This window comes from Tupaia chinensis, unplaced genomic scaffold (genome assembly GCF_000334495.1).
Source record: "Tupaia chinensis unplaced genomic scaffold, TupChi_1.0 Scaffold000414_1, whole genome shotgun sequence".
In the NCBI taxonomy this organism is placed as follows: Eukaryota; Metazoa; Chordata; class Mammalia; order Scandentia; family Tupaiidae; genus Tupaia; species Tupaia belangeri.
Window position 1 is genome coordinate 1,219,586 of NW_006159919.1, and position 24,064 is coordinate 1,243,649.

The 24,064-nt window shown below is 39.8% G+C and overlaps 1 protein-coding gene across 1 annotated transcript; it reads left to right on the top strand.

Moving 5' to 3' along the window:
• The first annotated feature begins 7,623 nt into the window (after positions 1-7,623).
• AQP4 (aquaporin 4) lies at positions 7,624-23,577 on the top strand. The gene is made up of 5 exons (XM_006154527.3): positions 7,624-7,697; positions 11,452-11,866; positions 13,350-13,514; positions 13,812-13,892; positions 19,190-23,577. The coding sequence occupies exons 1-5, from the start codon at positions 7,666-7,668 to the stop codon at positions 19,466-19,468; spliced, it is 972 nt and encodes a 323-aa protein (XP_006154589.1). The 5' UTR covers positions 7,624-7,665; the 3' UTR covers positions 19,469-23,577.
• Positions 23,578-24,064: the final 487 nt, after the last annotated feature.

Below are 24,064 nucleotides of genomic sequence, written 5' to 3' on the forward strand. Positions count from 1 at the left end.
ACGAAAATGTAAGGGCGATAGAAATGTTGTTACCAACAGTTGGCATAATGGCTATGTCACTGAACTCCCATGTAGTAGATCGTGGTTCAAGTCCTGGACCCAGTGGCTTAAACTCACGCTGGGCGCATGTGTGTGAGTGCCCAAGATACCAAGAGGAGAATGGAGGAGAAGGAATTGTGACGTGGCCATCCTCTCTGGGGGTGATTTCTCACTTTCTCTCTGTCTTTCTCTGTCTTTCTGGTGAGTTCACATGCCCTATAGCAAAATACCTCCCCCCTCCCCCCAAAAAATGTTATCTATTGGGATCAGCCCTGTAACCTCGTGGTTAAGAGAGCTGATACCACGTGACTGACACTAGTTTGAATTTCCGCCTGGTAGCTTGAAAAACATGTTAGGCATTTGTGCCTGGCTGCCCAAAAATTCTGTCAGGATGGAGAAATGGAAGAGAAGGAATTGTGGCATGGTAGTCTTTCTCTCTCTCCCTCTGTCTGTCTCTCTCTGGCAAGCACAAGTATACTCCGACAAAATGGGGGTGGGGGAATGTCATTTATTACTGTTAAATTAAATTCACCCTAATGCTATCTTCTTAAGTAATGAACTTTAACCTAACTTAGTATGTAAACACACTACAACCTATCTTGAAAGTATATTCTTATAACAAGCAGCTAAGTCTTGGCCAATCATAGCAGCTGAACTTTTAGCCTATCACAGACTGGACAACTCAAAGATGTCTAAATAAAACACACATAGCTGTAATCAGACTATTTCTGTACGTCGTTTCTTTTTTTCTACTATAAATACTACCTGCCTAAATTGCTGAATGGTTCAGTGCTGTTCAATGCATGAATTATTTCTTTGCTTAAATAAACTCTACTACATTTAATTTATATACAGTTTTTCTTTTAGCATTATTCCAAGAGTTATTGAGCCGATGAGGTGACATATGAGTAAGACTTTTTTTATTTTTAAATAAAATTTGCAAGACATTTTTAACTAATCCATAAAAAATAGCAAAATTAAAAGAAAAAAATACTTCTACCTTAATCTCTGAAATGTGGATTTTAAATTATCTATGTCCATTTGAAATTCATAAAACTTTTCATTAATGTTAATACTTTGCTCCTCATTTCAAACCACTATATACACATTAACAGCTTATTGTTTCTAAGTTTTTACCTGAGGAAGGAATGATTCATCATTTTATTCTGTAAATGGGATAGTGAGATTAAGAATCCATTATTTTTTTTCAAAGTTTGATGTTTTGTTTTTTGTTTTTTCAGGCCAGAGAGGAGAAAGGGAAAGTGTGTTCACACACACACACACACACACACACACACACACACACACGTGGGGTGTGACCATGCTGCAATCCCTTTTCTGTATTTCCCCTTCCCATTATGATTTGGGGTAAGCATGCACAAACACACTAAGTGTATTTTTCAAGCTCCCGACCACAGTCAGCCATGTGGCAGCTGGCTACCGACCCACAGCACTAACCACTGTGCTACAGAGCCAATTCAACCTGGCTGATGTTCTTAACTTATAAATGCCCTTATTTGTCATGAGTATCAGCATTATCATTTCTTACATTTATTAATTATGAAAATTATGTGGCAAAAAAGAGAAGTGAAAGGGATTACAGATAAAAAGAGCTTCTTGGTTGGCCTTAAGATGGGAACTAACAAGGTCTGTCCACAGCAGGGTCCTCACAGCAGGAATACAAGGCCAAAGTGTAGGAAGAGATATAAACAGTCAGGTAGGAGGAAACCAATGAACAAAACTTAACACCCTTACAACCCTTTGAATTTCTTCAGATGTACCCTTCTGATCATATGAATGTAAAAACAGGAAGTATAGGGGACAAGCAGTTAGTATAATGGCTATGTCGCTGAACTCCCATGTAGTCAACCGTGGTTTGAGTCCCGGACCTGGTGACTTAAACTCATGCCGGGCGCGTGTGCGTGCATGCCCAAGATCCCGAGAGGAGAATGGAGGAGAAGGGATTGCAGTGTAGCCATCCCCCCAGGGGGTGATTTCTCGCTTTCTGTCTCTCTGTCTCTCTCTGTCTTTCTGGCGAGCACATGCACCCTGTAGCAAAAGCCTCTCCAAAAAAAAAGAAAAAAGGAAGTATAGAAGGTAAAGAAAAGTGTGTATAATCACTTAGGAAAGAAGCAAGAGAAAGGGACCAGCAGTTAGTGTAATGGCTATGTTGCTGGAGTCCCATATAGTCGACCGCGGTTCGAGTCTTAGACCCGGTGGCTTAAAACTCACACCGGGCACATGTGCGTGCGTGCCCAAGATCCCAAGAGGAGAACAGAGGAAAAGGGACTGTGGCGTGGCCATCCCCCCTGGGAGGTGATTTCTCGCTTTCTGTCTCTCTGTCTCTGTCTGTCTGGCGAGTGCACACACCCTATAGCAAAAAACCTCTCCAAAAAAGAAAAAAGCAAGAGAAAGCTTTGTATAAATTATTAGAAGGAGAATCTAAAGTTATTTCTAAATAACTTGACTGTTGATGATCACTCTTCTTTTTTCTTTCTTTCTTTCCTTCTTTTTTTTTTTTTTTCAGTTACAGACTATGGTCAGTTCTGTACCTTAGAAAACACTGTGTTAGGGACTGCAGGTGGTATAGTGGTTAAGGTTCTGGACTCCCACATAGCCAGCCACACTTTTTCAAATCCTGGAGCTGGTGTCTTGAAAATCATGGTGGGCACATGTGCATGCGTGCCCAAAATCCCAGAAGGAAAATAGAGGAGAAGGGATCATGGCATGCCCATCCCCCAAGGGACTGATTTCTCACTTTCCCTCTCTCTGTCTCTGTCTCTCTCCAGCGAGCATACGCGCCTCATGGCAAAAAACTAAAAAGAAGCAAATGCTCTGTTTCTAGCATCATTCTAAAAGCATTTTTTAAAGAATTGTTTTAATTTTATTCATCACCAGTTTTTAAAAATTTGACCAGAAAGACTAGAAAGAGAGCAGAAGAGTGAGAAAGTGAGTCACCAGGTCCAGGACTTGAACAGTGGTCAACCATGTGGTGGTCTAGCACCTTAAACACCAGGCCACCTGCTGGCCTCCTTAAAATGTTTTTTACCCATATGTGATAGTTTTCTGGTCTATTCCACTTGTCATATCCCCTTGCACACAGAGTTTTAAATATCTTGTTCTGTCCTTGAAAACTATTAAAAGCATGAAGATTCTGAGCCTTTCTGTAGTGATCATTACAGGTAATAGTGATCAGCAAAAGGTTGGTTTCACTCTTAATAAATTTAAATTTTGGAACAATTACTACTACAGACTACACTTAGATTACTGATGATTTCAAACATTTTGTCCAAACCACCAAATCCCAAGGTTCTTTGCTTCTCAGAGAACTGATTTTCTATGATGAATTTCTGAGCTGCCTTTAAAGCACCCAACCAAACTCTGAACTGTCATATTAGCTAGGTAAAAGATAAGGGGTAAGAAAAGTATCCAGTCATCCAACCACATTTCTGGTGTTTTTGTACAAGCTACAGATCAAATACAGTCACTTAATAAAGTCCTTGTTTCTCTTTCCCTCCCTCCCTGTCTCTCTCCCTATTCGCCTAGAGAGGGGAACCCTAAACCCTTTGGAGACTTGCCAGTAGCACCAGAAGAATCTCTTGACTATTTTCCCAGGGAATTCCTACCTTAAATGTCAGCAGAGTACAACTTCCCAGCCAAAGCGGAGTCCGCCTGCATCAGAATCAAGGAAAATGTGCCTGTTACACCGAATGGGAAAAACTGGATCATGAAGTGTGGGGTATGAAAAGTGGGGACAAAGAAAGAGGTTTATTTGCAAAAGATCCAACATTCACTGGAAACAGAGATATTCTCAAATTGACCTCATTGAGGAGTAGGAGGCTAAGTCAGACCTTGTGGTTCCTCACTGTTGTTCGATTATTGATTTTATTTTACTCTTTTAGTGATGAGCGGTATTTCTAGAAACTGCCCTAAGTTATAACCTTAAGGTAACACTTCTTTGAAGAGGGAACAAAGCTCTATTAAACTCTTTGTTGTGGTGGTTGTGTGCTGCTGCTATTGTTCTGTTTGTTTGTTTGTTTTTTAATGAACATACTGATATATAAGTGCTCTGGGGGAATTCATGATGTCGAGACTCATGAGAGGCAAAATAAGATTTATGAGTTGCGATTGAGTCTGCCCCTTCCAGCCCGGAGACACGTCCCGTCTGGTACTGAGGTATTGCTGGCATTTTTAGTGCTTTTGTTTCAGTCTTCAATCTCTGAAACACATGAAGAAATATTAAAAGTTCTGAGGGCAAGAGGGGAGAAAAGAATCCACAAATCCCAAAGATATACAACAGCACCAGAGGAAAACAGTATGGCGTAGTAGATTAAAAATTCACAAGCAAAGTGTGTCAACCAGCCAGATTTTGCTAGGAACTCTTATCATTTTCATTTACCCTTTGCAAGGTTGTCTGGTAGAGAAGATCAATTTTAAATCAATGTGACATGTAATTATCCTCCTTCCCTCCCCAAAGATCACAACACTATACAGTAAGAAAGTCAAGAAGATTCAATTAAAAAATTACTTCTCTTTTTTTGTTTTGGAAAGGTTTTTGCTATAGGGCGTGTACACTCACCAGAAAGACAGAGAGAGATAGAGAGACAGAAAGTGAGAAATCACCACCCAAGGGGGATGGCCATGCCACAATCCCTTCTCCTCCATTCTCCTCTTGGGATCTTGGGCACACATGCACACGTGCCCAGCGTGAGTTTCAGCCACTGGGTCCATGATTTGAATTGCAGTCAACTACATGGAAGACCAGCAACATAGCCATTATGCCAACTACTGGTCCCAAGAAATTACCCCATTTTTAAATGAATTGGGCCCATTTGAAGTAACTGGCATGGGGAGGGGGATTAGATTCCAACTCTCATTCAGATCTAGGCTCTGGTCAAAACAGTTCAACTTAGAAGCTATCACCCATATTCATCTCTCCCCACTTCATATTGCCCTGTCACCACAACAAGCACATTATAGCTGCTTTCTTCCTTCATCCTGTTCAGTATAGATCGCCTCAGACAACTCTACTGGAAATATCCCCCTCTACTTTAAGGAAAAGCCAGACAAGTTGCTGGTTACTGCAAAGAACTGATACTATTTCAGCGAGATTGGTAATACCATCTCAAGTATACAGAATAATTAACAATATCTAAAACAAACTACTTCTGGTAGATAAAGGGTTAATCTCTAATCAATTTTAAATTACTCTACTGAGAGTACTAATAAATCTATGAGTTAATGCCAGCTAGGGTGGCCCTTCCCTTGACGGGAACAGTCATCCCTTAGGAACTGAGCTGTCAACACACCAGCCAGACAGAAAAAAAAGAGTTTGAGAAACTGTGGTAACCAAGTTTTGCTGGCACTTTGTTAAATGGTGACTGGAACTGCTATGGTTATGCAGAGAATGCTAATGAGTCTGGAATAATCTGCAAAAAACGAACCCAAAAATACCCCCCCTCAACCAGTAGCCCTAAGGAGCTCCACTCTCTGAATTGCTGTGCATCTAACCACAGGATTCATTCACAAGGAAGCACCTACACACTGCAGACTTGTTCCTGGGGGTCATGGGCCTCACAAGCACTTTTGACTCCACTTTTCAGGGTCAGAGTAATTACATGTAGCGAATCTATTTAGAAAATCAGTTCTCAATCTTGAGAACGACATTTTGCTCCTTTTTAATCTCCTTCTAAAATCTGAATAGTAAACAGCTATAAAAATCAATATGAAATGTTTTAATGTTCTTTATGGAGTTGCACAAAGTCCCTTTTCTCCTCTCATTGGAAGGTATTCTGATTTTCAGGAAGTATATTTTTAAAAGGTCATTGATATACAATTATCCATGTGCAGCTGTCAATGGATATTCTTTGTGTAAAGATTTATTTAACTTTATTTGTCATTATGATCTACTTTTGTTTTTAATTTGACCAGAAAAAGACAAAGAGAAAAAGGAAAAGTGAGAAAGCAATGGCAGTTGACCATGGACCACACCACCTGCTGGCCCTGTCAGTGTATATTCTTAAGAATGTAAATTCAATCTTTGTTTTTGGAGGCTGCCTGAAATAGTAATAAAGTACTACTCTGAAATTCACACTCAAATTTTAATTCCTCTTTTTAATGGGAGTTTTTCATTCATTCCCATGTCTCAAGTTCTCAAGTGAGACAAAACAAAAAATTGTAATTGTGATTTAAAAGTATAATGATAGTCCTTCTTCTATATTTTCTTGTCATGTTTTATTCTAGGAAAAAATAATGCAATCTGAAATGAGATGGTAAGTAGGGAGAGGGAGAAGTCCATAGGTAGATATGAGTTATTATCACTATTCTAATTGTTGGGTTGAGTAGTGTGTTCACAGATCCTCATTACACTATTAAAAAGTCATTAACTGGGGCCAGTAGGTGATGTGGTGGTTAAGGCCTTGGACTCCCACATGGCCAACTGTGGTTTGAGTCCTATACCTGGCAGATTGCTTCCTCACTTTTCCTCTGTCTCTGTCTCTCTCTGATGAGTACACATGCCCTATAGCAAATTGAAAAATAATAATAAATGAAAATTTCAAAATAGCTAATGAATTAACTTTTATTAAATAAGAGGGCCATATGTGTACCAGAGATGACAGAGTTTTAAGATTATCCCAATTCTATGCACCTAAGGTCTATTTAAAGAAAATAAATAAATAAATGTCAATGTAGATAGTGAATTCTTAGATTTGCCAGAGTTTACCAAACTCCTTGGGCAGGGAGGTCTTCATAAGCATGCAACCCATATAGCCACATGGTCCTGATTTAGAATGGCCTCACTTTAATGCGTGGCTATCGTAATCCTGAAATTCTTAAATATTTTTGAGCAAGGAGCCCTGAATGTATTTTGCACTATGACAAGCAAATTATCATTCCTGTCCCAAGATTTACAAATATTAAATTTATCTCTAGTTCCCAATACTCTTCCCGATCCAACCTCTACATTTTAAATATTTGTTACTTCTTACTCTATATTTTAAATATTTGCTCCTTCTTACCCATAAATTATTAATAAACAGATGAGTAGACTGGAACAGACTTACTCCCTATATTTCCTGCTTGTCCTTCTGTACAAACTAGTACTGCCCATGCTAAAGTGGGGCTGCAGTTACATATTGCGTTTATAATGCACCATCTCAGATCAAAAAACCTCAAAGAGAAAAAACCCATTGGCTATTTTGACACTCAAAGACAAATATGCAGAAGCCTAGATCTCAGTTCATCTCAGCTGCTGGATAGTACAAATTTGTTTTCTAGTAGTTGCCCATTTTCAACTACATACCCAAACAAGATAAATTCTCGGCATTTTCTGTAGGAGGGACAATTCAAATCTTGATTTGGAGAAATCATGATTTTCAAAGATTACTAATTAAAGAAATACAATGGAAGCAAATGTTCTGTGTTCCTGAAATGCCTTGTGTCTGTAGCGATCAGGTACAGAAAAGTTATTTCAAGTTCAAATATAACTTTGTGATTGCCACATGGTGCAGAATCTTTCCACCCCTACACTCCAAAAACCCAATCAGACAAGTGGCCGTAATCTGACTCCCAGCGCTCTGGGAGCTGCGGGCAGGCAATGAGAGCTGCACTCTGGCCAGGGAAGGCATGAGTGACAGACCCGCAGCAAGGCGGTGGGGGTAAGTCCTTCTTTCCCTTCAGACAATAAGGCTTAGGGCCAGAAGAAGAAACTCTGGCCCTTTTCTTGTAGATATGTGTGAATTTTTATGCAGAATCTAGAAGGTGGGGATTGAACAGGTGGGTGGTTCTTTTTAGATCTGGGCATATATGTAGAGAAGACAGAAAAAAAAGGGATGCTTTTTAGTAAACTCCTCCATATATCTGAGTCCTGAGAATGCACGGGGAAAATATCCTCTGGAGGTAAATCTATCTGTAGTAGTTTTCAACAGAAAACTCACTCACCCAGGGGCTTAGCTATCCAGGAGAAGATGAGGCTGGGTGTTCAGCTAGAAAGTAACATGTCCGGTCCGGTACAGCCCGGTCACATCAACAAGCCCCCTTTGTTCTGGGGCAAAAGAAGCAAAACAAATTGTGCCTATCCATTTGGGGCAAGTGTGAAATGTAAGAAAACATCAACAATAATGACGGGGGCTTGGACAAGCTGGGGCTAGCCCTCCCAAAGCCAGAGGTATGAATAGGCTGTCAGCAGACTTGGGGGTTCACAGCCAGCTGAGGCTGGTTACTCTGCCTTGGGAGGAGGAGGTCAGATTTTTGTGGATTTAAAAAAAAGAAAAAGCTAAAAGCACTCCTAAGAAGCGTATTTATATTTTGTTTGTCTTGGTGTTTGGTTTTGGGGGTGTGTATGTTTAATTTCTCTGGCTGATGAAAATTGGAAGCAGAAAGAGCAACTTAATTTCTTAAATTAGGTCTCTAGAGAGGTAGACAGGTGTCGGAGAGAATGCACACGGAGAAGTGAGGGGCAAAGGGGTGTCACCAGGGAGGCTGGTCTTTTCAGGGACCGCCTCTCCTGGGGCTCTCCTGCACTGCTGAGAAAGGACTGTCTCCTGCCCACCCAGCTTCCTTAGCTTTCTGCTTTGTCCCCTCCCATTTCCCCACTAAACCCAGGCACAGAGGATAGCACCTGTAATAGCACTGTGCCCCGTTGTGGTTCAGCTACAGCCTGGGCTGCGGTGAGTTCAGAAATGACTCTGATACCTTCTTTTTCCATTTGTGAGTTCTCTGAGTTTCTCTTCCCTTGGGTATATTTTTAATGTCTATCTCTCTCAGGGTGCTCTCCCTACCCCTTTCCAAGTGCTGGTTTTGTCTCTTTATATTCTCTTCCTCTAGCAGGCATGCGTACCAAAGCTGGGGTTTTCATAAATACATGATTCACTTAGAGGAGTCTACCTGGACAGGGGATGCTGGAGACATGGCTGGCCATTCCCCTTCTGGAGCCTGACCCTTCTTTTATGCTGTCACCCAGGCTTGGGCACGAAAAAGTTTTCTTTTTCCAACTGTGAAGCAAAGCACCATATCAAAGGGAAGACTAGGCTGTGATGCTAAAGGTCAAGGGAGGGTTTTCCTAGCCCTTCCTGGGTCAGCATTTCCTGTCTGCCCATGCAGAACAGAACCCAGGCTCCTGGAAACCGTGAGCAATGTGAGGTCGATAAGGGCCCCACCAAAAGTCCAGGGGAAACCGTGGTGCTTCTAATCTTTTAAGCTACTTGACTTTCTTACCTAACTCTTTGACTAGTCCTCTGTGATTAGGCTCCCCATTAAATAGTCTCCATGCTTCTTGGCTTTCATGATTGTAAGAGGCAAAGGACAACGCAAAGTCTTCGATAACCGGGTAACTGGGTAATTGCCTCTAAGGGGAATCCTGGCGGTTTCTTGCCAGAAAGAGCAGCTGGCACTAATAGCGTCAAACCACCCCTTCTCAGCTCCAAAGGTCCAAGGACAATATGAGAAATATAGATTGGAGGAAGAAAGGCTCTTTCCTGGGGCCGCCTCACAGTCCACCGCCCTCCTGCACCCCTCCACTCAGGCCCCCACACAACCACAAGAGGTGCATGGTCCACGTGCATCTAAGAGAAGGCCATCAGGAAGACCCTAGAGGAAAAAATTGTAAAACTGCCTTCCTTAGAACCTCAGCTCTGAGGACCACAGCTCCCTGGGCCATTCTCCCTTTTCCTAACTAGTCTGAGCTCTGCGGGAGGTGGGCGGGTGAGCGCGCAGGGTCCTGGAGGCGACAATTGCGTGCCCAGCCTCCACGATCCCTTTGAGAGTTTTGTGTGCACTATATCCACTGTATCGTCAAGAGTTGAGAGGGGGTCGGGCGACTGTCCTTCCTCTCCTAAACTCCAAAAGCACCCCTACCCGCAGGTCCCTCACTCCCTGCGGGCAGGAGGCCACCGCGCTGGCCGGCGTGCTGGCGGCTCCTGGGGCCGGCGCCCTAGTCGGGGCTGACAGGCTGCTCTGTTTGTTCACCTGGCCGCTGCCAGGGAGCCTGGCACGCCCCGATGGCCGCTGCTCCGCCCTCTGAGAGTGCTCCGAGCTGTCCCGACCTGAGGTTGACACGTCCGGGCTTGTGCGCCTAAATCTGGGCGGCACACAGCGTCTCCCGGGAAAGGCCCAGCTCCTGGGCTCCTCCTGCTGGCTGTGGCTGCGGCCACCCCAGGCCCTGCCGGTCCCACTGCCGTGCAAGCCCCCAAGAGCTTCGGGTCCCCTCCAGCGATTTACCATCTCAAAACAGTCACCAGCCTTCTCGGCCTCCTAGAAGGCCTTTTTTTTTTTAATTTATTTTTATACATTTCATCACGGTGTATCATAACCCAGAGTCTCTACAAAGGAAGGAGGATGGTTCTACAAATCCACTTCAGAATGCCATTTTAAGCAGTAAAGTTAAAAACTGAAGAAGACCCCTTTTGTTATTGCTTTAGGTCCAAATTATAAATGGCAGATCTGGCGCCGTGGCACTCTGCTAAGATGCTGTGCTCCAGGGGCTGGACCTAATATGGGCCCAGTGGCAAGAACTTGTCCTGTGACTGGGGAGGCTGAGGCAGCAGGATCTGACCTCCAGGCTGGCCTGGGCAACACAGGCAGCCTCGGTCTAAAACGGAGCCCTGGGCCACTCTGTGGTACCCTGGTAAGGGCAGCAATGCTAGACCCATCAGGACAATCCAGTGCTCTGTTCCCAGGTGGACCTGCCACCCAGTTGAGGTCTCTCTCTCTCTCTCTCTCTCTGTCTTTTGTTTCTCTCCCATGAAAGGAAAAAATAACATGACATGTAAAAAGGACATTCAAACTGGGACCAGCAGTTAGCATAATGGCTATGTCGCTGGACTCCCATGTAGTTGACCATGGTTCACGTCCCGGACCTGGTGGCTTAAACTCATGCTGGGCATGTGTGCGTGCATGCCCGAGATCCCGAGAGGAGAATGGAGGAGAAGGGATTGCCGTGTGGCCATCCCCCCTGGGGTGGGGGTGATTTCTCGCTTTCTGTCTCTCTGTTTCTCTCTGTCTGTCTGGCGAGCACACGCGCCCTATAGCAAAAACCTCTCCAAAAAAAAAAAAAAAAAGGTACATTCAAACTTAAAAACTAGTTTTGAGGGGATTAAGTACAAGGTAAATAAATTTGATTTTTAATTTTTTAAGGAACTTCATTTAGACATTTTTCTTTCTAGGGACAATTATGATAATTTCCCAGTCAAACTAGATGATCTTCGAATATTAAATCCAAAGAGGCTAGAATGACAATCTCTTGACTATTAATTAAGGAGATTTTTCCCAAAGCATTCTTTCTGGGTGTGCAAACAATGTTTAGCAGCCCTGCCCACAGTGCCCGATCAGACTCCGGGACTAGCCCCCGTCACCTAATTCGTAACCGAAAGGTGGATTTGGTGGCTTCTGATGTCAATTTGTTTCCTTTTTCAGTAAGTGTGGACCTTTGTGTAGAAGAGAGAACATCATGGTAGCTTTCAAAGGGGTCTGGACACAAGCTTTTTGGAAAGCAGTGACAGCGGAATTTCTGGCCATGCTAATTTTTGTTCTTCTCAGTCTGGGATCCACCATCAACTGGGGTGGAACGGAAAAGCCCTTACCTGTCGACATGGTTCTCATCTCCCTTTGCTTTGGACTCAGCATTGCCACCATGGTGCAGTGCTTTGGTCACATCAGTGGAGGCCACATCAATCCTGCTGTGACTGTGGCCATGGTGTGCACCAGGAAGATCAGCATCGCCAAGTCTGTCTTCTACATCGCAGCCCAGTGCCTGGGCGCCATCATTGGAGCCGGAATCCTCTACCTGGTCACACCTGCCAGTGTGGTGGGAGGCTTGGGAGTTACCATGGTATCATCTTTATTTCTTTTCTTTTTATTGAAAGGAATTATTTTGTTTAACTTTATTTATTTTAATTTGGCTAGAGAGGGACAGAGAGAGAGGGAGAAAGAGAAGAAAAGTGAGAAAGCAAGCTGTCAGGTCTAGGACTTGAACCATGGTCAGCCATGTGGGAGTCCAGTGCCCTTAACCACCATGTCACCTGCTGGCACTGGAATAGGACTTCTTTTTTATAAGAACTATTTTATTTGGGACCAGGAGTTAGCGTAATGGCTATGTCGCTGGACTCCCCCGTAGCACCTTGTAATGTGCTTTTTTTAAAAAAATTTTAATTTTCTTTATTATTATTATTAGTCTAAAATTTGCTATAGAGTACATACACTCACCAGAGAGAGAGAGAGGAAGTGAGAAAGCAAGTCACCAGGTCCAGGACTCAAACTGCAGTCAGCCATGTGGAATTCCAGTGCCCTTAACCACCATGCCACCTGCCGGCCCCTCATCTTAATTTTTTTTATTTTATTTATTTTTTCATTTTGGTGAAAAGCCAGTTAGGCTCAGTTTAGATGATCCCAAATTTGCTGGCAACATGGTCTCTTATTTATTATTTTCAAACTAGGACTCTAGGCTTCTTGCAGACACTCTGGTGGCATGAGAGACCTCCCTCAAATTGCTCATTTATTCCCAGGGAATTTTTGATGCTTCCTGATAGAGTGAAGGCTAATTCTATCAACTTTAAATGTATCCATCAGAAATCATTGTTTACTCTTGAGTGACTTGGAAATAACTAAGTCTAGGTGGCTGAAAAAAATAATGTTTTTTTCCCCTGTCTCCTCCCTATCCAAATTATAATACTGAGTATATAGTTAATGTAAAGTATTTTGAATGTAGTTATTTTTATTTTCACTAGCAAAAGAAATCATGTTTTTTTCTTATATTCATGAGAGTTATAATGATCTACATAAAGGGTTACACTTTAAAAAATAAATTGACGTTTGATCTTAGCATTCTTAGTCGATTAAGCCTATCACTTGTTAGCTCAGCTCCAGGGTTGATTTAAAAAAAAAAAAAGAAAGAAAGAAAAAAAAGAAAAGAAAAAAAAAACCACACATGCTTTAAATTTTAACTGAAATATATAGGAATTAATTTAAACCTAATTAATGGATTTAATCATTGTCTTATAAAATTACAAGGCTCTCAAGAAACTCTTTAATAAGTTAAGTGCAGCAGTGGCACATTTTGCTTCCTTTGTAGAAAAGGACAATCAGCACAATCCCGCTTGGTCATTGTAAAAGTAATTACGTGTGACAGCACAAAATGAGTATAAATCCAGTCCTTTTTTGAGGGAGCGGGAAGGGAAGTCTCAGTTGGAGATCCAGTAGAAGACTCAAATTAATCTCTACTTTTTATGGGCACAAAATATGCCTTTTGCGATGATGTGGTCTCATAGAAAATGTACTCTTGCTTCGATTCCAATGGAATATTTTTCTTTCACTAGGTTCATGGAAATCTTACCGCTGGTCATGGTCTCCTGGTGGAGTTGATAATTACATTTCAGTTGGTGTTTACTATTTTTGCCAGCTGTGATTCCAAACGGACTGATGTCACTGGTTCAATAGCTTTAGCAATTGGATTTTCTGTTGCAATTGGACATCTATTTGCAGTAAGTTTCCAAGTTCATTTAAATAATTGATCCATCTCATTTATTCTCACCCTAGAAGTGGCCTGAAGTTGTGTTTTGCAACTGTAGCTCTTCAGTATTTAGCCGCGTCTTTCATTTTAGGTGAGATGTGATGAGAACTATGCCAACTATGTGATGAGAATGCTGATACAGCTGCTAGCATCTTGAGGTTCTTCTATCTAACTGACCTGACAAATGACTGTCATTTGCAACGTATGATATCCATCAATAGGCCTGTCTCAGCAATATCTGAATTTGTTTCCTTTTGTCTTCCTATAGATCAATTATACTGGTGCCAGCATGAATCCTGCCCGATCCTTTGGACCAGCAGTTATCATGGGAAACTGGGAAAACCATTGGGTAACCATCATGGGTAGTTCCTAACTTCCCATAGTTAGGGAAAATGACCTTGGGGACTCTTTTCTTGTTGTTTTCTCACTATATTGCTCAAGAGTTTCTCTTACATTTCCTGAAAACTTAAACTCCCACTTTATTAAAACTTTCATAAAGACTAGGCAAAGACTAGCACAATTCTACTGCAAAACATCTTATATCTTTCTGAACCTTTAGTGATAGTTTTTTTGTGTGTTTGTGTGTGTGTGTGTGTGTGTGTTATTTTGGGGTTTTTGCCCTCCTCTGGGCATGTATTTGGTAAACTGTACATGGTGGTTGCCTGTGTGGAATGAATTACAATTAGGATAATTAGGATGGCATAGTGGATTTGGTGTTTAAATAATTGAAAGTAAAGTCTTCATAATGATAAGAAGAAATATACTTGCAAAAAACAAAAGAGGAAGAAGAAAGAAAAATACTTGAAAGCAACTGTCCATAGCAAAAGTATTTACCTTTTTTTTTAAAACAAATATATAAGTCCAATTAATAGTATGTGAGTCAGAAGCATTTGAACTACAGATAGTACAGAATAAGTGATGCAAATGTTTCCACTATTATCACCATAACTATAGCTGAAAAAATAAATGACTCTCAGAAAAAGTATACTTTTCAGTCTTAAGGTTAACTGATTTATTAATATGATAGCATTGCTTCCAGAGACTAGGAGTATCCATTTTTAAATGTCACAATCAATTTTCTTTTAATTGATTTTTACAACAAAAGAATTTAAATCATTTAAATGGGTAATGCAGTGGTTGAGACCACTCACACACTAACTTACAATAACCAGTAAAAACATGGACCCATATAAGCCAACTTAAAATTGGGCTTTTATTGTCATTTATGCTTTGTGAATATTATTTTTCAATTTTTTAAGTCATGAATATTATAGAATATGTCACTAGTGCTTTAATCTTGTGCTTGCAATGATTATTGACCCAGTAACACCATCAACTATGGTGCACACTGCAAACAAGAAGAAATCATGGGACCAACAGATGGCATAATGATTATGTCACTGGACTCTCATGTAGTTGACTGTGGTTCAAGTCCTGGGCCCAGTGGCTTAAACTTAAATCTGGTGTGTATGCATGCATGCCCCAAATCCCAAAAGAGACTGAAGGAGAAGGGACTGTGTTGTGGCCATCACCCCTAGCAGACAATTTCTCGCTTTCCATCTCTCTGTCTCTTTTCCATCTCTCTGTCTCTCTCTGTCTCTCCAATGAGCACACATGCCCTATAACAAAAAAAAAGAAGAAATCGCACAACTACTATATGCATTCAATTCTAACACACCAAGGCCAGCAGTTGGCATGAAGTTAAGGTGCTGAATCCCACATGGACAACTGCATGGTACAGGTCCTGAATACTTGCAGCTTGAAAATCATGCCAGGCACATGTGCATGTGTGTCCAATATCCAAGAGGAAAATGGAGAAGAGAGATTGAAGTGTGGCCATCCCCCATGGTGGGGGTCCTTTCCCTCTCTTCTCTCTCTCTCTCTCTCTCTCTCTCTCTCTCTGTCTTTGGTGAGTACTCACACCCTTTAGCAATATTTTTTAAAGTACAACTTTTTAGTTTGACTTATTTAACTCAAATTATTCAGTAATTAACAACTTTTTAAAAAATTTATTTCATTTTCATTATTTTTTTTTATTATTTGAAGTTAACCAGAAAGAGACAATGAGAGAGAAGGAAAGTGAGAAAGCAAGCTGTCAGGTCCAGGACACGAAGCATGGTCAGCCACGTAGGAGTCCAGCTGCCTTAACCCACCACGCCACCTGCCAGCCCTGAGTAATTAGCAACTTTTAATCTAATTTATGAAGACTTGAAAATGTGAATAAAATATGTTATTTATTAATTATGTGACAGTTCTAGTAAACTAGTTAAAATTTATATAGCAGAAAAATTACTTTATTGATTGAATCAAATAGTTTCTCTTGTTATTTTATAGCAAACTTAACCCTACTAAAAATGTGTGTCCATTGGGACCAGCAAGTGGCAAAATGGTTAAGGTGCTGGACTCTCACATGGCTGACCGCAGTTCAAGTGGCAGACCCATTGGTTTGAAACTCCCTCCAGGAGCGTGTGCATGTGTGCCCAAAATCCTGAGAGGAGAATGGAGGAGAAGTTGTTGCAACACAGCCATCACCCTTGGAGGGTGATTTCTCGCTTTTGTTTCTTTGGGTCTCTCTGTTTCTCTTTCTACCTCTCTGGCAAGCGCACGCCTCCTATAGCAAAAAATGTGAAGTTGATACTTTAAAGTGTAATTGTAGATAGACTAGAAATAACCGCAAAGCATCATCGTGACTTTTTGTATTATGTAATGACATTTTGATTTTTTGTTTTCATGTATTTTAGCAATAAAAATTCTTTACCTTTATAAATTTTAAAAGTTATTATAAAATACAAATGACATCATTTTGGAATGGCAATTGACACAGATTTGTTTCTTTTTGAGAACTTGTAGCTAGATGTCTTCTTCTTAGGTGTTCTAGGGAAGGGATAGTACAGTAATTATTTAGCAGTCCCTGTTCTCCCTTGTGGGGATTTATAGCCTGTGGAATAGTACATATCTAATGATATCTTACTAAAATAACAAAAACAGAGACATTTAGAGGAGAGGAGGGCTCTCATTTCTCCTTTGAAAGGGCATAGAGAAGATAAACTCTCATTTGGTTTCTTTCATGTTCAAGATAAGGAAATCGGACTTCCACTTTACCAACAGTTTCCTTGTTAAGGATGTGTGTTCAGTGGCAGTTTAAGTTTGGATTTTTTTTAGATTTTACAGTGAGGATGCTAAGTGAAATTCATTTCCAGAGGGTATTATAAGCAAGAAGCATTCATCTTCTTTTTTTTTTTTTCCAAATGAGAGAAGCATAGTACAGTGAAAAACAGTATAATGATTCAAGAGAGATTTGAAGTCAAATCTCAACCACTTGCTCAACCACTTGCTAAACATGAAATCTTAAGCAAGCTTCTTTCTCTCTCAGAGTGTCAGTTTTCTTATCCTGGAAATAGGGGCAATAATAATTTCTCTCTCAAAAGATATTGTTAGGAGCAAATTAAACAACATAGCTAGCTCAGAAAGAGTATTCAATAATCAGAGTTTCTGTTGCTCAAGTAAGTTTGTTGAATGTCTAATATTCAATAGCATATACTTTCTCTAAACAATGTTATAATTCAATCAAAATCAAAACTTATTCTAGATGTATAGGTGATATAATAAAAAGCTTCCATTTATTGAAATTCTATGGAATTGCTACTCCTTAACTGGCCATCATCCATAAAACTCAGAACAGGTGTTTTCACCAAGACACCACCATAAGAACCACATAAATGAAGCTCTCTGCAATGAAAGTAGTGAACAAACCATGGGGTTTCCAATTAAAACAAACCACCAAATTTTAAAAAATAAAGGCATGCGACATAGGGAAAACAATAACTTATGACCAACCAGTTACTACATACGAAGGACCTCAAAAAGTTCATGAAAAAATGAAATTAAAGTATGAGTTTATTTTGTTACAAGAAGATTCTGAAATCTATGCATATATTTTTTGTTGTATATATTTTCTGTGGACTCTGCAGAACCATTGTAGTATTTCGGATTTGTCATGATAGTATTCTTTTTATTAGTTAAATTGAATTATATTACTAAAATCTAGTACACAGGTCATTCCTAATCATTTTTTAAATGAAACTTCATTTATATGCATTGCCATTTAAATTGTTTATGAAGCATGGAATGGAGCAGGTTACTATGACTGGGAAATACGAAGTACTTTATATTATTTAATTCTTACACTACATATGGTGTATATTATTGCAATCCCTGCTTTGCTTAGGGAAAGTAAATGCTTAGGAAGTTAAATAACTTGTAGAAGCAATCAAAATTGCTAAGCGTTGGAACTGGGATTCCATTTACCAGGCCACGCTGAATAATTAAGCCTCCAAATAATAAAACTGCAATAAGGTCATGAATATTCAGAAAAAAAAACAGTGAAAGATGGCAATATTAAGAAAATAAGAGAAACACTTTCTACAAGTTTTGTCTTTTTTTTAATTTTACTGGGTCATCAGAAAAGTCATGACAGGGAACCAGCAGTTAGCGTAATGGCTATGTCACTGGACTCCCATGTAGTCGACCGCGGTTCGTGTCCCGGACCTGGTGGCTTAAAACTCACGCCGGGCGCGTGTGCATGCGGGTCCAAGGTCCCAAGAGGAGAATGGAGGAGAAGGGATTGTGGTGTGACCATTCCCCCGGGGGGTGATTTCTCGCTTTCTGTCTCTATGTCTCTGTCTGGCAAGTGCACGCGCCAACCTCTCCAAAAAAAAGAGAAAAAAGAAAAAAGAGAGAAAAGTCATGACACATTTTTGCATAGAAAAACTTGAAAAACTACATCATGACTTTTCTGATGACCCAATAGTTGAAGAATTCCTGATGTCTGCTTAATTTGCAGTACTAAGAAAGAGGAGCTATATTTCCTTTTGTTTTTTAATTGCCAGAGGGTATGTGCACTTATCAGAGAGAGAGAGGAAGAGAGTACCCTCTGCTAGAGCGTGGTCATACAGCAATCCCTTTTCCTCCATCCTGTCTGGATCTTGGGCACACACAATTACCTAGTATATTTTCAAGACATGGGAGTTGGGATTCAAACAGTTGGCCTTGTGGGATCCAACTCCCTTAACCTCTGAACTATTGGATTTGCCTGAGGTGCTACCTTTAGCTTAAGGTTTATCAGGAAATGAAAGCATGAAAGGAGGAAAAGAGAAAAAAACAGTTCTTTCTTCAGTCAAATGTTATTTAATAATGTTTAGATCTCCAATGTGGATTTAATGTATTTTCTTATTTCCTTTCCAATTCCCTTCTTTTTTTTTTTTTTTTTTTTTGAGAGGTTTCCGCTATAGGGCAAGTGTGCTCACCAGACAGACAGAGAGAGAGAGACAGAAAGCGAGAAATCACCCCCCAGGATGGATGGTCACACCGCAATTCCTTCTCCTCCATTCTCCTCTCAGGATCTTGGGCACACACGCGCCCGGCGTGAGTTTTAAGCCACTGGGTCCAGGACGCGAACCGCAGTTGACTACGTGGGAGTCCAGCGACATAGCCATTACGCTAACTGCTGGTTCCCCAATTCCCTTCTTTTTTAACATATGATACAATTACTCTTTTGATTTAACTCAGCCACATTCTATATTCATGAGTTTTCAATGGCATAGATTTTCTCTACTTACACGCCATCCTCTTCCATCTTTCCCCCAGATTTATTGGGTTGGACCAATCATAGGAGCTGTTCTTGCAGGTGGCCTTTATGAGTATGTCTTCTGTCCAGATGTTGAACTCAAGCGTCGTTTTAAAGAAGCTTTCAGCAAAGCTGCTCAGCAAACGAAAGGGAGCTACATGGAGGTAGAGGACAACAGGAGTCAGGTAGAGACTGATGACCTGATTCTAAAACCTGGAGTGGTACATGTAATTGACATTGACCGGGGAGAGGAAAAGAAGGGGAAAGACTCATCGGGAGAGGTGTTGTCTTCAGTATGACTAGAAGATAGCACTGAGAGCAGACGAGACCCCTTAGAACTGTCCTCAGATTTCCTCCCACCCATTAAGGAAACAGATTTGTTATGAATTAGACACGTACAGGTTGTATTCATGTCATATTACTCAGTCTAAACAAGAAGTATTTCATTATTTACCATGGAGGAAAGGAAGAAGCCTATTGTGAATTTTAAACCTAAAAGAGAAATCTTTATAAAGTATCCCTAAAACAAGTATATATCTAGTTTATCTAGTTACCTTTCATTAATAACCATTTTTAAATGTGTGTCAAGATTTGATCAAGACTTAGAACTTACAGACACACCTCTCAGCTTTTTCCTCCTCTCTCGAGAAACTGGTAGACCAATTGTCACTTGAATATTTATCCCATTAAATTTGAGTTTCATAATGGCAAAACACAATACGTGACAGAGGCATGCACATTCATGAGAAGAAATATAACAACTTCTTTCATAGGCAATCCCTTCTTTATAAATACCTCGGCAAAAGAATATTAACAAGGGTTATTTTCATTTATATTGTCACACCCAACTTTCAACCCTAACTCCAATTTGCAATATTTCTTCCTCTTCCTCAACATCCAAGGTAATATGGGACTAAAACCCAGAAATTTGAAAAGATTATTCTGAAACCCTGTATATCTATTAGTTCCACCTAATAATACATTTATAAGTCATGTTATATCTCAAGAGGACACTTATTGAGATTCAGGGCAAGGAGACTCAAAAATCTCATGAGCATGGGAAAGAAGTAACCACCATACAAAAATCACAAGGAAAAAGGAAATCTGTATACTGGAATCAAATGGTTAATCTGTTTTCAGTGCACATCCTCAAATGCACCACATAAGGTTAACAAGCTAAGCTTTTAACCACTTAACCACTTTGCTTATTTTTTTTAACATATTGGCAAAACTGGGGATTTGCTTGTTTGTAACTTCAGTTATCTATGTGTAAACATTAGCTGAGACATATTTTGATAAGAAGAACTTACCTAGTGGAGTCCTGACTTTGCATTGATTTTAAGCTCCACTCACTCTGGAAGGTGTTGGTTGGTCCTGATGAGTTCCCATCTCTGCTGCTCTCTCAGTTTTCGTGACACTGGTTGATCATCTTCACTGCAAGTGCAATGATTCTGAGTGAATCGAAATGCTTGACAAACAAGGTATGGCATAGTTGCAGAATAAAAAGGTGAGAACATTGGAATACTTGATATTCAAAGCTAACAGCTGACCAATCTTTTATTTGTAGAGAGATTGTACATAACACATTTGTAAAGTATTTTTGTTACTGACTCATTTACTTGTCTAAATAATTTGTTTTTCCCATATTGCGTTGTCTTTTGTCAGTAGAACGCTCTCTGGAAACCCCAGTTTCTATCATCTTTATTGTCTAGTCTAGACTTGATTAGTGGAAGAGCTGCAAATGTCAGTTTCACTGAACAAAAGCTACTGGTAGTAAAGCAAAACCAATCCCTGCAAGAACTGGCTTGTAAATGGCTGATAATCAAGGGCTTTCTTTTCCCAAACACAGTTCCAACTGTGTGTCACTTTCTAGTGTTAATGGTAGTTGTGCGTCTGTGGCAGTGAGATAATGGACCACTATTAAACCTGATTCTCTTCGGTGCTAGGAGACAGTGATGTGCGAAGTTCCCAGAAAGTCGGCACACCAGTATCATGCCTGGGAGTGCCAGTGGCATATTTCACCACAGGTGCCAAAATCCCAGACCCCTTTCTTAGTGGTGTGGCCATACTATACACACACACACACACACACACACACCACACACACACGCACACACACACACCAGTGACACAAGTTACTTTCTGGCTAAGACAGCACCTACAGAAACTTGGGTGCAGATCTCCTAAGGATAGACTGTACCCATCTATTCAAATGTTTGCATGATATACCACTTAAAGGCTTAAAATCAAAGGTGGTTCAGTCTAAAGGGATTCAAACTGCAGTTGGCCTTGTGGGATTCAACAACCTAATATCAACCATAGGCAAACATGTCAGTTTGAAAATAAGTCTGGCTAACAAGGAAGAGGTAAGCAGATTTTTTGAATATGCTTACAGTATACTGGCTTATAATCATTTTTATTCTGCCATACAGTTTACTTTACATGCATTCACTTTTCCACTCACTCCCTAAATTAGGGTTAAAAAAAAGATAGTGAATGATGATTTTGTAATTTGTTTTCTAACAGAAATGTCTGGCACCTAGTAGGTATTTGAAACAAGTGCGTTCGCTAATAAAAATACAGAAATCACATTTGGGATTTAAGAATATAAATAATTTTCTTTTAATTTTCATTTTGCTCAATATTTAATAAAAAGCATAATTTCAAGGAGTACTAAAGGAAGTCAACATAAATGTGAAAACCGTCAAATATATTTTTTGCATTCTGCTATGTTTAGGAGCATGAAGTGAATGAAAGCGTCTGTGCTATTTTTCCCAGCATATGAGACAACATATTTTGTATTTCACTCAAGGCTCTGCCAGTAAAAAGTAATGAAATTGTACCTTTCTAATGACATCTATGCAGCAGGGGTCTATTGCCTCGTGGATGGCACCAAATTATCCAAGTGTATTAGGAGACTAGGGCTTTTTCCTTTAATCCCTTCTTATTAATGAAGTGCATAGTGCTACTCCCAGGAGACTGCTGCTGACAGATACACAGAGAAGAGATCAGAGAGAAAAAACTGGGAAGACATAAATGAATTATACCCAGTCATGAAACTATGCCAACTGTCTCTTCCCTAAGGAAGAGTACAACAAGCGCCCCCAAATTGTGAGGTGATCCCAACACTGAAAATGTACACAGTTTGTCATAAGATTACAAAAGAAAAAGAGTCACTTTTTTTTTCAACCTGGAGCCCAGAATTCGAATGTATGTTTCTATAGTTGAAGATGACATGTTCTTCACAGAGCCCTCCCTTTTACACTGCAAGTTTTTTGTGGAACCTAAATGGTTGCCTAAATTTAAGATTCTTACAGTTTGTTTCTGCCATTTGACGCATTTCGTCAATTCTTAGACTTCTTTTATCATCTGAGACTTTTCTTAATGCAACTCATAAGTGCTGGTTAGAGCTGCTTGCTCAGGTTGAAGATTTTACAAGGAGATGAAAAATATTTGGAAGACATGCACCATGCAATTGAGCTATCTGGTTTATTAGCAAAGCCTGCTCTTTCAGGCCATGAAACCAGGCAACACATGTATCGGTTTAAACTACGTAATGACAAGAATATCCCAATGTAGAGTAGCAAATTCAAATGCTAAAATTAATCCTGGCAAGATCCTTTGTTGAACAAGTTGACACCTTCCCCACATGTTATGAATGTCTGACAGAGAAATTGCCTTTGTGACAGCTGAAGGTGACAGTCTGAGCTGGATAGACAACCTTATCAAACAATACAAAAGCCAATATAAATTCTGATCATAAGCACTATAGAACACACAAATTCAAAACATTTTATACCTGAAAGTAATTTTGTCTTTCCTAACACGTTCATGATGGGATAATTATTATGAAGATGAAATTACTATCTGGAAAGTGTAATATAACAAACTCATATTCTTTACCTCAAATTTTAAGTTCACCTTTGTGTTTTAGTACTTTACAGTTTGCCCCAAAATAGCTGTAACTTTTGAAACCTATAATTCTCTAAAACAAATGGAAGGCATTTAATTCAGAGGTAAAAACCTGGCCACTCACTTTTGCAAATGACTATTCATAGCCTGTGAAAATGCACATCAAATAAATGCTATAGAACATGTGCAATGAACACTAAATTTAAAAGCAGTTATAGTGTGACCCTTTTATGTTGAAAATCAAAGAGCTAAAAAATATACTTAATTTACGTAACCCATTGGAGTGTGTTTTTTAGATTTTCTTTAGGATTAATTAAATAAGCTTGCAATTTATGAAAATGTATAAACAATTATTTATCACATTTATGACCCACATCACAAGAAAATTGTAATTCATGACAAACTGGGGATAATAAACTGAACATATGGTTATATTCACAATTATTTATTAACTGAAATGTTACTCCAACATTAGAGCTAATGGTAAAGAGATTTAAACTGTAATGTCTAATATTTTGAATAATCTATTAAAGTTTTGTGGCCGATTTCCATGAATTATGTTGCATCTCATACTACTAAGCTCATGCAAATAAACTTTTGAATGTCTTAAAAAGTAAACACTGTGTTTGATGATGTTCAGAAATCCATTTGTAGCATGTCTAAGTTACCTTATGGACATACTTTAGAATGACCAGGATATTTAGATATTTTAATATAATCAACATGAAGTGAAATGACATTAGAAAACACTAAATCAAATGTGTCTTTGGAAAGACTATAGAGGATACGGTGGAAGGCCCTCATAGACAATGAAAGTTGTGTTTTCACAGGCTTAATTCAAATGTCCACATCTGTGCATAATGGACTACTGGATATCAATGCTCATTATAGTCAGTTTAAAATGGAAAACTCAACTACACAAATTACTAAATAGATGGTCCATCCTCAGAGCATTTGGCAAATACTGCCTACCCAGATGGGTA